Source organism: Amphiura filiformis, chromosome 7, assembly GCF_039555335.1.
Source record: "Amphiura filiformis chromosome 7, Afil_fr2py, whole genome shotgun sequence".
Lineage (NCBI taxonomy): Eukaryota > Metazoa > Echinodermata > Ophiuroidea > Amphilepidida > Amphiuridae > Amphiura > Amphiura filiformis.
In genome coordinates, this window is record NC_092634.1 from 63362690 (window position 1) to 63377199 (window position 14510).

At 39.0% G+C, this 14510-nt stretch overlaps 1 protein-coding gene across 1 annotated transcript in view; it reads left to right on the forward strand.

Annotated features, from left to right (window-relative positions):
* The window catches only part of LOC140157456 (androglobin-like), a 266592-nt gene that overhangs the window by 102200 nt on the left and 149882 nt on the right, over positions 1-14510 (forward strand). The window contains 2 exon segments of the mRNA XM_072180658.1: positions 10265-10370; positions 13983-14036. Coding sequence (XP_072036759.1) covers positions 10265-10370; positions 13983-14036 — 160 coding nt within the window.

Consider the following 14510-nt stretch of genomic DNA (forward strand, 5'->3'; position numbering starts at 1 on the left):
GTTAGGAACCCTAACCCTATAACCCTAAAAATTTGGACTGACGGTGTTTCGGACTGACGGTGTTTCGGACTGACGGTGTTTCGGACTGACGGGGTGTACTCTATCTTATGTATTTTGATTTGATTATGTGTCCCAACAACAAGAGGTTATGATTTATCGTTTTATCAATTTGCCCATATTATTATTAGCAATAGGAAGATTTTTCACATGGGGCCGAATCACAGAGTGTGAGCGAGAAGGGGGGGTGGCCCGTGTGAAGTGGGGAAGCCCTGAAAGTTTTGATTTGTATATTTAGTTAACACACGAAGGATCCGGGGGGCTACAGAAAATGTAAATTTTGCCGCCCCTGCAGCAACAGCAATATACATGTATGTAACTTTATTATCTATCTAGGGAGGTTTCATGTACATTGTATGCCATGGGTCACTATTGTCTGTCCAATTAACTTAGACACCCAGTTTTTGTTACTTATTTGAAAAAATATCCACTTTCAAAGAAAGTCATGAAAGAAAAGTGTTAACATTCGCTGAGACCTAACGGGATTTTTGTGTTTCCAAAGCATTGAGTGAGAGTTTACCAGAAATTCTATTGAAATTGGAAGGTTTTTCTCAACACTTTAAAAATAATCCGGTAGAAGTTGGGTACCACTATTTTGGAAGGTCTCATTATACAGATTTGTAGGTATTGTGATTTTGGATAGTGAATGGATGAATAGTAAATTAATTATACTCCTCACCAAAAACATTTTATAAAAATGAAAAATATAATTCAGTTCATAAAATGCAGACAGTGTTTCTAATTGGCATATTTATTCTTAGTGTATTAACTCAGTGATCCCAGTTGTCCCTTAACCAATTACAACAATTCAGCGCAGTATTTGAATCTTGTTCTGTGCATGCTTTTGTATGCCCTATGAATGTTCTGATGTTATTGGTGAGGAGTATAATTCACAATACACTCCAGAGCATAGTAACTAAATTGCCCTATCATTTGTTATAATGCACCAACTGAAATTATTGATTGGCTCCAAACAAAGGATTTGAACCGGTGTCCTTCACGAAATCATGGCACAGTGCAGTCCATTCAATCAAATATTGTCATCAACCTATTTGATCGTAGTGTATTTGTTATGCGTGTGAGACGACCTCTCGCGGTAGATTGCAAACATGTTTTTGTTGAATGCATTTGAGTAGACCGCCATTATTGTGAATTAGTAAAAGGATCAAAGAAAAAAGGGTGGCATCACTGATAAATATGCATGATTACAATGTTCAAACACCCCTTACTGTAAATAGATTATCCCATCAAAAGTTTCAAGTCATTAGGAATATTCGGCTGGACCCAGATATCTTGCTGTAAATCGGTCAAAATTGAATAAAAATAGACAAGGAAGAATATTTTTTCATCGCTTTACTAATAATTTCTATTAGGTCTGACCGTGTTTAGCAACTTTTCTTTCATGACTTTTTGCCAAAGTAAAAACTTTTCGAAATATATCCTAAAAACCGGGTGTCTAAGTTATTTGGACAGACAATAGCCCTGGAGGTAGCCTAGGGGGATAAATGGCAAAGTCAGAATTTTGAGACACCCACTTGGGAAATGATTAAGACCATCAATACAAGCACTTTGAGACCATCAGTAATGTTGTGGCTTTAAAAAAACCCTTGCCCCCTTGAAAATCAAAATTTGCCCCCAAAACACCCACAAACTGTATAGATTAGTACAGGAGTCAATAGGATAACACGTTAATGAAATCGACTAAGGTAGTTATGTATACTACTTGACCTCACATGAACAGATTTGTATTCTAAACAGATTTGGGGGTCTTCAGACCTCACTACTACCCTAGGACCCCAAAATTTCAGAATATATGTCCACCTTATGGGGGTCATTGGGTCACCACCACTCTCACGTGCCCATATGTCTGCAAATACAGAAAGTGTATATAGTTTGTAATTAAATGGGGACTTCAAATAAACTGATAAAGTAGGGTCACCTTGTTAAATGATGTTCACTTCTTGACATAAACAATTGCTCTAACAGGCCAGCTTATCGAGAGTCTGCTGGAAGTTCTCATAATATAACAGTGTCCTGCCATTTCTCCTCCCCTCCCCAGGTAGGCCATGAGGGCATCCCCAAAATCCTGCACAGATTTTAATTTCCCCTTTCCACTCGGCAGTGTTACCATTATTCTGAAAATGGGGTCCACCTTAGGAAGGAGAGTGGTACTTTCTCTGGCAAACTGTATCTCAAGCTTCATCCTCTGTTGCTTTGTACCACCATCCACACTTGAGTCTGCTAGAAAGGGCTCAACGTCCACACTGTCCGTGAAGGGACCACCGCACGACTTGAGCTGGTCTAGCATGTCCAGCCTCTTCCTCTCATTCCTTTGAGCCATTTCTTGTCTCTGTTCTGCACCTACTTTAAATTTGTCCTTCATGTATTTACTCCAGTTGAGTTCAAGCTCCCGCTTAGCTTCTGCTGCTGCCTTGAAGCCGTGGAAGGAAGGAACTTGCCCTGCTCTCAGTTCCTGGCTCTTCTGAAGTATGACTGACCTGCTGACTGCTTTCAATGTGCGTAGCTTTCTCTGCCTGTAATCTACTGTCCCATATTGTCTCTCCATGCCAATATTGTGAACCGGTATTGCATCAATGTCACTTGCTTGGTTACTCACTGGATATTCCATTGGGAATGCTTCCACATCAATTCGGTAGTCCTTCCTCTGCCTTGCTAGGACAGTCTGCAGGTGGGGTAGCATTAAGTGGGTCAGCTTCTTCACTTCTTCAATGTGTTCCTCAGCAAGCTCATTGACAGGGTAGAGGACTTCCTCATTATAGGTCTTCTTCACACTGGAGAATAGATCATCAGATACACCGGGGTATTCAGGCTTGATGCATCTTGTAAAGTCTTCACTGATAGGCTGACTCAAACCTGCATGCAATCCTTTGTAGAATTCTTGGAGTTGAGTATGGGTAGCATCTTTCTCGGTTGTTCTAGCATTGAACGGCTCCACCAAGTGCACACCCAGGTAGGCAAACACCACAAGAGCTACTTTAAGGTAAGGAAGCTCCAAAACTTCTCTGACGAGGCAGGCAAATCGGTTGTTGATGTGAGGATTCTGACTAAGGATTGGACTCTGTCAAGTGGTCATAGTTGTAGATTAGGACGGCTGCTGCCCTGGAGAGGCATCTAAATCTGCTGTCCTTGTAGGCAAACAGTACACTGGACACATGCCTTTGTTCCAGGAAGAGAAGGAATTCCTTGTAGCAGTTCAAAGGTTTTTGAGAGTATTCAGGAGCTACCAGCTTGAGGCACATGTCCAGTGCTTGCCCTGCTAGACTGGCATTCTTACTGTCTAACTCTAGATCTACCATGAAACCCGTCAACACCTGTTCTATCTTCATAGCTGCCTCTACCAACCTCATGACCTTATTCATTGCACTGTTGAAGCCCAGTGTAGTGTGACTGCCACAAAAGAGCTGACCTGCTGGTGTTTCCAGGGAGTACATTTCTGAATTTACCCCTTATCTTTAGTGGGATGTTACATAAGAGGGTATTTATTACATAATATACATATAATGATGTTTCCAACCTGGTTCAGGACACAAACAAATCACTCACATCAAATATTTTACAACACATATGTTGCTAGCACTTTGCAACCAGATTGAATAACAGTACATTGTGTAATATAGATTCGTACAATGGGGATTTTGTGTGTAATTCATAGGGTAAATTGCACATTTCGTTTTTTGGCAGGGGGCAAGGGTTTTTTTCATGCAATATGCCCAAATTTGGTATGTAGGTTTCTCAAATTACCCAATGCACCACCCCTGAAGTGGGTGTAATTAATTTCCAAAAACTGTGTTTTTACCCCTATTATCCCCCTACCCTACTGGAGGCACAACAACGATATTGGAGCACGTGAAAATGAAATATCACCTACAGAGTGCTAATATTCCTTACAAAGCATGGGTTTGAATAATGCGCCAAAGGTTCACAGAGGATGATAGTAGTTTGTCCGTCCTCCACCGCACTTGACTGACTCTCAATGCAGGTCATTTTTATCAACCTTTTAACCTTTCGTGCAAGCGCCTCATAGGGAGAGAAACTACTGGGTGCCACACTCTCACAGAAACCAGAATGGTGACATGTACTCACTGCGAAGTGGCTCAATGTTGCAGCTTTGCCACTCTGCTTTGCCGCTTGTTCCACCCTTCCAAAAGTTAGTTATTATCATTACAGATAAATCCCCAAACTGGGCAAATTAAACCTACATTTTGAGAATTGTTGTAGAAATGGTGTAGTTGATGGCTTCAATTTGGGCCCCATTTTGACAATTTTTCCAACCCATACCCCCTGCGTCGCTAACATGCAAGAATCCCCTTTATTTTAACAATACTCCTGGTTACGTCCGTGAATCAAACCCTTTGACTGGTAAGTCTGGCTACAGCTAGGCCTGCTGGCTCACAAAACATATGACGCTTAGATTGCAATATATAATATTTGAAATTTACAAAATATCTTTAAAGGCTGAAATAAGACAAAATTTGGTCACCGCTATTAAAGTACTGTCAATATATGGGTACCAAAAACTAACATGACTGTCAATTAGAACACTTGTGTGTTGGCAACATTGGTGCAACCAAGCACAATGATGACATTTTTATAAGTGACATTTGAGTTACTTATCTATTTGCTGTCTCAACACTTTGAGTGTTGGCAAATAAGGAATGTAGATACAAAAGTACAAGTAAACTAATAATTGGGCTATTCCAGTTGAAATACATACACCCTCAATGGAAGACATGACCGTAATTTCCTACACAGGGGGTGTAGATTTCGAATGGAGTCACTCATTCAGGTAACCTTTTGGAAATTCATACGCACTCCCTGTGTGGAAGATTAAGGTCATGTCTTCCACAGGGGTGTGTGATCAACTGAATAGCCAAATGTGATCAAACATTACCATTGATAATGGCTATCATTTGGTAATCAATTTCAAACTAACTATTAACCCATTGTTTAAATACCAGTACATTACGATACGCCTTGAAATATAAGTCAAACATGGGCTTCGGAGCCTGGGGGGGGGGGGCTCAAATACCCTTCAGCAAATGGCAGTTTTTAACCTGTTTTTTACCAAATTTTCTGACTCTGAGGGGGTAATCTCCTTGGGCACCCCCTAGAACAGATCATCATCAATAAAAGTTGGTTTTGTCAACCCCCCATTGTTGAAAATCTTCTTTAAAGCAACTGTCAAACAAGAAGACTATTATTTGTGTGTGGATAGGTATGTGTGCCAGGGATTAAATTTGGCTTTTTTTGATGTGGTCTTCATCAAAATTAAAATTCAATTTTCAATTGCATGAAATAGATCATTTTCAGAGCTTTATTTTGATGAAAACTCCACCGCGATTGGATGTTTTAGGTTCCAGAGATATGTTGATCAGAACAATAAAACACCAAGGAAGTTGAAGACTACTAATATCTCAAAATCGATATTAGCAACAAATGACTGATTGCAAGCGCAAGTTTTCCGCATGATCCGATGGTAAAATAAGCTGGCACCGAAGTCACTCCCATTGTGGCCTGTACACCATCCATGATAATCAACTTTTGAAAAGCACCCTAAACAGTAAACAAGGATTTAACCCTTCGCTAAAACGACACCCTAAACAGGGATTTCATTCCTAACATCAAATTTCATACCCTAAATTTCATTTCCGCGTATTTAGAAATTGCAATTTTGCTACCCTTTTTCCAATTTTTCATGTTTTGGACACCCTAAACACGATACGCCACAGATCGTGCCTACCCACTAAAAACCCTTTTTACGCTGCTTTTCATTATCGCGGATGGTGTACAGGCCACAATGGGAGTGACCTCCGGTTTAGCACACATTCTTCCTTCCTTCCTTCCTTCCTTTTTTCCTTCTTTTCTTTTCTTTTCTTTCTTTCTTTCTTTTCTTTCTTTCTTTCTTTCTTTCTTTCTTTCTTTCTTTCTTTCTTTCTTTCTTTCTTTCTTTCTTTCTTTCTTTCTTTCTTTCTTTCTTTCTTTCTTTCTTTCTTTCTTTCTTTCTTTCTTTCTTCCAGTTTTCTTTGTCTATTGTCCAGTTTTTGTCTTTTGTTTTAGTGCCTTGAGCGCTTTTAATTGAGTGGATATGTGCCTCGTCGCTATTATTATTATTATTAGGCCTATTATTTATTATTATATTTTTTCCTTCCTACTTTCCTTCCCATTTGCGAAGGGAATTATATAAAACAAGTGTCTCCTTGCAATATGACTACAAATATATTGGATGCTATATTTATGACAAATCAAATTTCACGCATTCCTACACCTCAATGGCAGCCAGCCCAGAGCCTAAATGTGAAATGATGCGGCCTTGGAGGGTATTTTAAACTGCATTCTATCACCCGTGTTACACATAGACAAAAGAATGATGACAGTTTACAACACAAAAGAATCTAACATTGAATTTTAAGCGGCTTTAATCCACCCAATTGGGTAGTCACAACACCAGTTAGGTGCTGCGGGGACCCAATAATGGCCGACCAAATCCTGACCATGACTTGGCTGGTTGGATTCGTCTATAGGTTTCCAGCAAACCGTTTGTCTGGTCATTATAAAGGGTATAATACGTTTTAATAACATCGCTAGCTTGATGGTGGTATCCCTGTTTGTGTTGTGTAGAGTTGGTTGTGCAAAGATAGTTACAATGTAGTTACAGGGTAACAATAATTTTACCAATTATGCATAGCGATAAAGTGTTTGCAAAGTATCATATGAATAGCCTATTCAAATACTTGGAAATGGTGAGATACAGTATGAATGATTGCATAGCCATTACAGTATGATTATTTTACTTGATATTTCTGACATTTGTTAAGCATGATCAGTAAGGATAGGTCAGGGATGATGGCTCCTTCGAGAAATTATATCAGATCTCTTAGGTTTGTAGTTGTAATTTAATATTTTTCTGTTTTAGATGTTGTTGTCGTTGGCATCGTCATCATCTTCATCATCACCATCTTCTATCTTCCATCTTCAATCTTCCATCTTCATCTTCATCACCAATTTTGCATTATTTTGTAAAGTAAAACCTCTTTCTCAATTGTCAACATCTCAGAGGGCAACAAAACAATCTCTTTAAAAGCATCCTTCATTGCTCATTCTCCTCTCCCTCCTCTTCTCCCTCCTCATCCTCTTCCTCTTCTTCTTCTTTTTCCTTCATCCACCTCCTCCTCTTACTCCTCCACTTCTGCCTCCTCCCTCTTCCTTGCTCCTCATCCTCATCATTCTCCTCCTCTTCTTTCTCCTTTATCTACCTCCCTCCTACTCCTCTTCTGCATTTGCCCTCCTTTTCTTTGCTCCTCTTCTTCCTCCTCTTCTTCCTTCTCTTCATCTTTTTATTGAATATTATTTCTCCTCTTTCTCCTCCTTGCTCCTTGCTCCTCATCCTTGTCCTCTTCATCCACCTCCTCTTCTTTCTCCTTCATCCATCTACTTCCTCCATCTACTTCCTCCTCTTCTGCCTCTGCCCTCCTCTTCCTTGCTCCTCTTCTTCCTTCTCTTCATCTTTTTATTCTTTCTCCTCTTTCTCCTCCTCTTTCCTCATTTACCTCTTCCTCCTTCCTCCTCCTCCTCCTCCTCCTTCATCCTTCTTCCTCATCCTCCTCTATAATTAATACCAAGCCACAGTAACTTAAGTTGATAACATGTCTATTAAACTGAACTTTATATTTTGGGTTTGTTGTTCCAAGTGTAACAGTTTTTAATTGCATACTACTATTATAGTCACATGAGCAATCAGAAGTCAATTATAAACTCTTAATTAAACAGTGATTGTAATCAATGCTATACCGGTAATTATAGAACTGTTTGGGTTGTCAAGCGTGTGACTGCTGAACAAGCATTGTGTATGGCTTTGTCAGGTTTTAATAAGAAATTGACGTGATCATGATTGCTTTGCAGATGTGATTTTGTCACCAACAAGTTAATACGCATATTTAATACCGTTTGTATGTCCGAGATTCTGTAGGCTTATAAAGCTTGCCATTTGAAAATAGTGTATAGGTGGATGGTGAGCAGTGTTGTACCGCAGCATTTTGTTGATCTTAAGTATCAAGTTATGGTTTAAGATCTTTGCTGCTTAAAATACTCAAACTTGATGGATTTCAAGCAAATATTTCAATCAGGGAACTGCCAGTTATCAGCTCGGTCTACTCATCCGTGGTCTTCTGTGCTTTATATAGGAATGTTGAGACTTGTGCTGTGGAAATTGCAGCTATATATTCTTCTCGAACTACTATAGAATCTTGTGTGACTAATTGCAGCTATATTCTCCTCGATCTACTGTAGGAATCTTGAGTGACTTAATTACAGTGGAAATTGCAGCAAACTACATGTACTGTAGGAATCTTGAGTGATTTTAATTACAGTGGAAATTGCAGCTATATATTCTTCTCAAACTACTGTAGGAATCTTGAGTGACTTATTGGAGTGGAAATTGCAGCTATATATTCTTCTCAAACTACTGTAGGAATCTTGAGTGACTTATTGGAGTGGAAATTGCAGCGATATATTCTTCTCAAACTACTGTAGGATTAAATTATCTTGAGTGATATAATTGCAGCGGAAACTGCTGCTATATCATGATATATTCTTCGTAGGCATTCTTCATGTAACATTAGAAGTTGGTGTAAAGTTTCTATCATTTCTTGTGTTGGCCTAACCTTGCTTGCAGGAATTTATTCTAACAACGTTCATATAATACACCTTTCATGGTTTTCTCTGTACATGTTGGTTAACAAGGAAATCATTGCTTCAGTTTTTAGCACTTGTGTGTAGATCATACTAGATGTATAAACAGACTTGTTGGTCATATGATATACTTTTCATGGTTACCGCTGCATGTTGATCAACAGGGAACATCTTGCTACATTTTTAACGCTTTTGTATGTACTTGATATAGTTAGTAGAGCACAGGAGATAGACTTATAAACCTGTTGGTCATAGAATATACTTTTCACAGTTATAGCTATGTGTTGATCAGCGGGGAACACCGTGCTACGTACAGTTTTTAACGCTTTTGTATGTTATAAAAGAGCCCAGGAGATAGAACTATAAATTTGTCAAGTGGATATGAGTTTGACAAGAACAGGCAATATATTTTTGCTGCATGGTGATGAATGGAGAGCACCTTACTACAGTTTTTGACACTTTTGTATGCACATGTAATGGGAGAGCACATGGGATAGAGCCATATGAACTGAGTTTGACAAACTGGTACTGGTATACTTTGCAGCACCATAGAATAGTTTGTACTTGATCAGCACATCTTACAGAAGGGCTCAGGAGATAAACTTGTAAATGTGGATATATTTATGAATTTGACAATTACACATGATATTTGCTACATGTTGATCAATGTATATCATCTTGCTACAGCTATAATAGTTTTTATCACTTTTATATGTCTCTTGCCAAAGAGCACATAGTTCCATAAACTTGTCAAAGTGAGAGATATTGAGCCCGGGATATTGAGTTGAACACACTTGTGCAGCTTGCAGCATTGTAGACTATTTGTACTTGTATAATATACTATATTATTATGGCATTTGCTGCATTAGCAAAAAGCAAATTTGCAAGGTTTGTATCAATACATGAATTGCACTATTCCATTTGAAATCCAAACTCCCCATGTGGAAGATTTAGCTAAAATCTTACACAGAGGGAGTAGGGGTTTCAAATACATTGTAGAATTGGCTAGGGTACACTTATTTTGAAACCTATCTGTATAATGCTTTGCCTACATTTGTATATCTTCCATAACTGTTGTTGGAAAACAACACCTACTTCAGCAATGGTAAAAATATATAGGAAAAAGGGGGGGAGTGTCAACAAGCAGGTCTGGTTTCTCTTGGTCCAGCACTATCCGCTCAATGACACTCATCAAAATCTGCGAGGGCCACAGAATGCATGTGATGAATGTTCAAAAATAATGAATAATGAGTAATGAAAGAGTCGCCTCAAAAAAGTGACGGGAAACATGACATCAACTTTCATTTGTATATGAAATTGTATGTTGAAAATTTTTACTTAGCGCCCCATGCCAGCCATTTGGGCTAGACTCGCGATAACATACTCAAAGTTTGTGAGTGGCACAGACAGTGGCTAGAGTATTACTTCTGTGTAAAGACTACAAAAAATGTAGTTCTTTTTCAATTAATAATTCATAATTTTTTTGGTTTCTTTACAGAGCTGCGTCCATAGCAGCCAGTGTTATTGGTCAGCAAGAAAGCAAGAAACAAAAGTTGGTTATATGGCCTGAGTGGAATGATGCAGACATCAACTCAGAAAAATGGGTGAGTAACGTTATGAAAATGGTCTCCTAAAATTTGGGGTGGGGGAACTGAAACTGAACTGAAACTGAATGTTGTGCATGAATAATTTAGAAGTTATGGCACTTATTTTACTGTAATACATTTCTGAGAATACGCTGTAGAAGTGACGTAGTTAATCGGATTAACTACCATAGCAATAGATGAATACAATTTTGGCTATATCGCCCCGCACTGCAACGTTCATGCGGTACCGATGCATTGAACCATAGATGTCAACACCTGTAAGATTAATCTCTTTGAAAAGAGCGGTATTGTATTCAATCTATTATAATTATGATTGAAAACAGGTAATGAGTGCAACCTGCTGCAGTGCAGCGCGGTATATTCAAAAATTGTATTCATCTATTGCTATATGGTACTTAATTCCGATTATATGAACTCACTTCTACGGCGTATTGACACTGACAGCCCCTTCAGTCAATCAGATTGTTAGGTTTAATGGTGGTCTATTTGTTTTAGAAGAAAAAAAAAAAAGGAAAGAGAAATCTGTGTGGCACTATTGTTATTTAAGCTATAAACTATTTGTTCAAAATCAAAAACTTTTTGCTGTGTCAGTTAGGTACACAAGTGTTTCAAATTATGCAAACTAGGCGGTTACCCGTATTTGGCGGTTCTCGGCTGTCGCGATTACCTGGCTGATGGTGACTGTACTCACCAAGTTTTATGCCCATAGGACAGTTTTTACTAATTTGACCTCAGATGAACCCTTGTGACCTCGAAATGACCTTCCAAAATTTGGCTCTAAATGTTGACTGTACCCACCACGTTTCATGCCCATACGACAGTTTTTAGTAATTTGACCTTGGATGACCCCAAAATGACCGTCCAAAAATTTGACTCTAAAAGATGACTGTACCCACCAAGTTTCATGTGCATACAACATTTTTTACTAATTTGACCTCAGATGCCCCCTGGGTGACCCCGGATGACCCCAAAATGACCTTCCAAAAATTTGACTCTAAAAGTTGACTGTACCCACTAAGTTTCATGCCCATACGATAGTTTTTACTAATTTTACCTCAGATGACCCCTGGATGACCTCGGGTGATCTTGGCCCACTAACTGAAACAAACTTGTTCTGTCTGAGGTCCACATGCACCCACCCACTAAATTTGAGCCATGTGCGACCCCTAGTCTCCGCGAAAATAGGCGGAAAACAGTTTTTACTAATTTGACCTCAGATGACCCCTGGGTGACCTTGACCCACTAATCAATACAAACTTGTTCTGTCTTAGGTCAAGATGCACCTACCCACCAAGTTTCATGCCCATATGACAGTTTTTACTAATTTGACCCCTAGATGACCTCTGGTGACCTTGACCCACTAACCAATACAAACTTGTTCTGTCCCGGGTCAAGACGCACCCACCCGTCAAGTTTGAGGAACGTGCAACCCCCAGTCTCCGAGAAAAACAGTTTTTACTAATTTGACCCCTGGATGACCTTGGGTGACCTTGACCCACTAACCAATATAAACTCGTTCTTCCTCATACCAAGCTGCACCCACCCACCAAGTTTGAGGAACAGCGACCCCGGTCTCCGAGAAAAGAGGCGGACAGACAAACAGACAGACAAACACACAAACAGACAGATTCTGGTGAATTATAGTAGGATAGGCGGTTACCCGTATTTCGCGGTTTTCGGCTATCATGGTTATTGGCTTTTGCAGATCTCAAAATCAGGGTGTGTCCTTTGGCTGGGATCACTTTCCTCACAGCTGAGCTCAATTGCAGCTTTTTGCAATTTAAACCGACTTTCGCCCTCAATTTGAAATTTGACCTGACCTTTGACCATGGATGACCTCACAAACGCAAGCCTGAGCTTCCTTGGCAAAAGTTACACCCACCCACAAAGTTTGAGCTCCATTATATGAGCAATTTGAAATTTTTACATTTTTTGACCTATGACCTCTTAACCGTAGGTCTGACAAAAGGTCACCGTGGAAACTTTTGTTTGTTAGTCCAAGGTCCACTCACCCACCAAGTTTGAGCTCCATAGAGACAATTTGAAATTTCTACCCTTTTTGACCTATGACCTCTTAACCGTAGATCTGACGAAAAGGACACCGTGGAAACTTTTGTTTGTCAGTCCAAGGTCCACTCACCCACCAAGTTTGAGCTCCATAGAGGCAATTTAAAATTTCTACATTTTTTGACCTATGACCTCTTAACCGTAGGTCTGACGTAAAGGTCACCGTGGAAACTTTTATTTGTTAGTCCAAGGTCAACACACACACCAAGTTTGAGCTACATAGGAGCAATTTGAAATTAGACTTCAATTGCACTTGACCTGGTCGTTGACCTTTGACCTTAAAAAATATAAACTGGTTCTTCCTCATACCAAGCTGCACCCACCCACCAAGTTTGAGGAACGCGCGACCCCGGTCTCCGAGAAAAGAGGCGGACAGACAAACAGATACACAAACACACAAACAGATTCTTATACAGTAGTAGGATATACACTATAGCAAGCACAGACTGTGGTCCAGTCTCTGTTGGGCATAATGTACCCTATTTGTTCCTAATTAGCACCATGGGCACTTAAGTCAGCCATTTTCAGGGGCACTTGCTTGTTAAAATTAAGATACGAAATTTAAAAATCATCATATCATAATCTAGAGTCCAAAGTTTACCGTTTTCTAAAATCCATTTTCCGTGTTGTAAAATTTGTAAATCCATGTTTCATGAATAAAGCTTACAATGTATAAACAATGATATTAATGTCACAATAAAGTGTTCAATATCGTGATCAATATGCTCAATATTGGAATCCGGGGGGGGGGGGCACTCCAACTTTGGAGGTGACGCGTATGTAGGGCTGTTAAGACCCCCATTTTCAGCATCGCTGTCACCCAAAGACCCCATATTTTTTTCCGAACACATGCTCTGTCACCCAAAGACCATTTGATCTGTCACCCAAAGATCATATTGAAGGCAAGATATTAGGCAGACTTACGATGTTTGGATGGCAATCACAACATTATGCCTCACATGGTTTTATTTAAAACAAACTCATATTGACCATAAAAATGAATAAAAACAGCCGCCTCTCAACACGCGATATATTGAAAACTCCCGCCCAATATTGTCTAGTGTAATGACGTCATGGTTACTTGTGCTCAATTGCTGTCAGCCTTAATTGTATTACTGGGATGTCATTGCACTGGACAATTTTGGCGCCTGGGAATTTTGAATATCGCGGGTTGATCAATATGAGTTTTTACAAATAAAACCATATGATTCATATAAGGCAGTAACAGTATTTTTATCATAAAAATTGACACACACAACTCATGATTATTTATTTCTCTTATCTTTTAACAATTTTTGTTAGATCATGTAAAAATGTCATTTTCCATGTTGTACCTCCGATTCCGTGATTTTTTTCCCGTTAAACTTCGGACTCTAATATAATCCTAAATTTGAAGGTTTAGAAAACAATTTTATTCAGACAGTTTGAAATTTAGAGCTAATTTACTGTATATTTGGCTGGAACTGATTGCACATATTTCTGAATGTATTTGCTCTTTAGTCACTTTGCAATAGTACTAATGTTACTGTTTCTCTTTCGCAGGATACTCCTCACAAAGCCAAGGAGAAGGAAAAGGGCAAAAGCCCCAGCAGTATGGTAAGTAGCCACATATAAGCAGCGTTGAACAGATCTATAGTTGTTTTTTACAAGGAATTCCTTTTAAAATTACAGGAACATTGTATAACTGTATATAACTTGGTAGGGTTATAGAGTATAATGACCTCTTGTGCTGTATTGTTTTATGTCATGTTATTTGCATATTTATGCATATTAATGAGTTTATATGCAAACTTTCTTTGCATAATCAAAGTTGTACTTTTTAATTATTTAGTAGTACTACTCAAGCATTTAATGTATATGGTATACACCATTAGAAAGAATCTTCCCCAGGAATCTTTCTTCAGTGCATCATGGAAAAGTGGGGGGGGGAGGTTGTTCAGGGCTGGAAAAATGTTTTATTTCCTGTGAAAATAAGCCAAGTTTTACTCAACATTTTACCACCAGATCCCGAAATGTTTTCTTTCCTTTTGAAACTTCCCTGGAATGAGCCTCCTGGATATTCCACTTTTT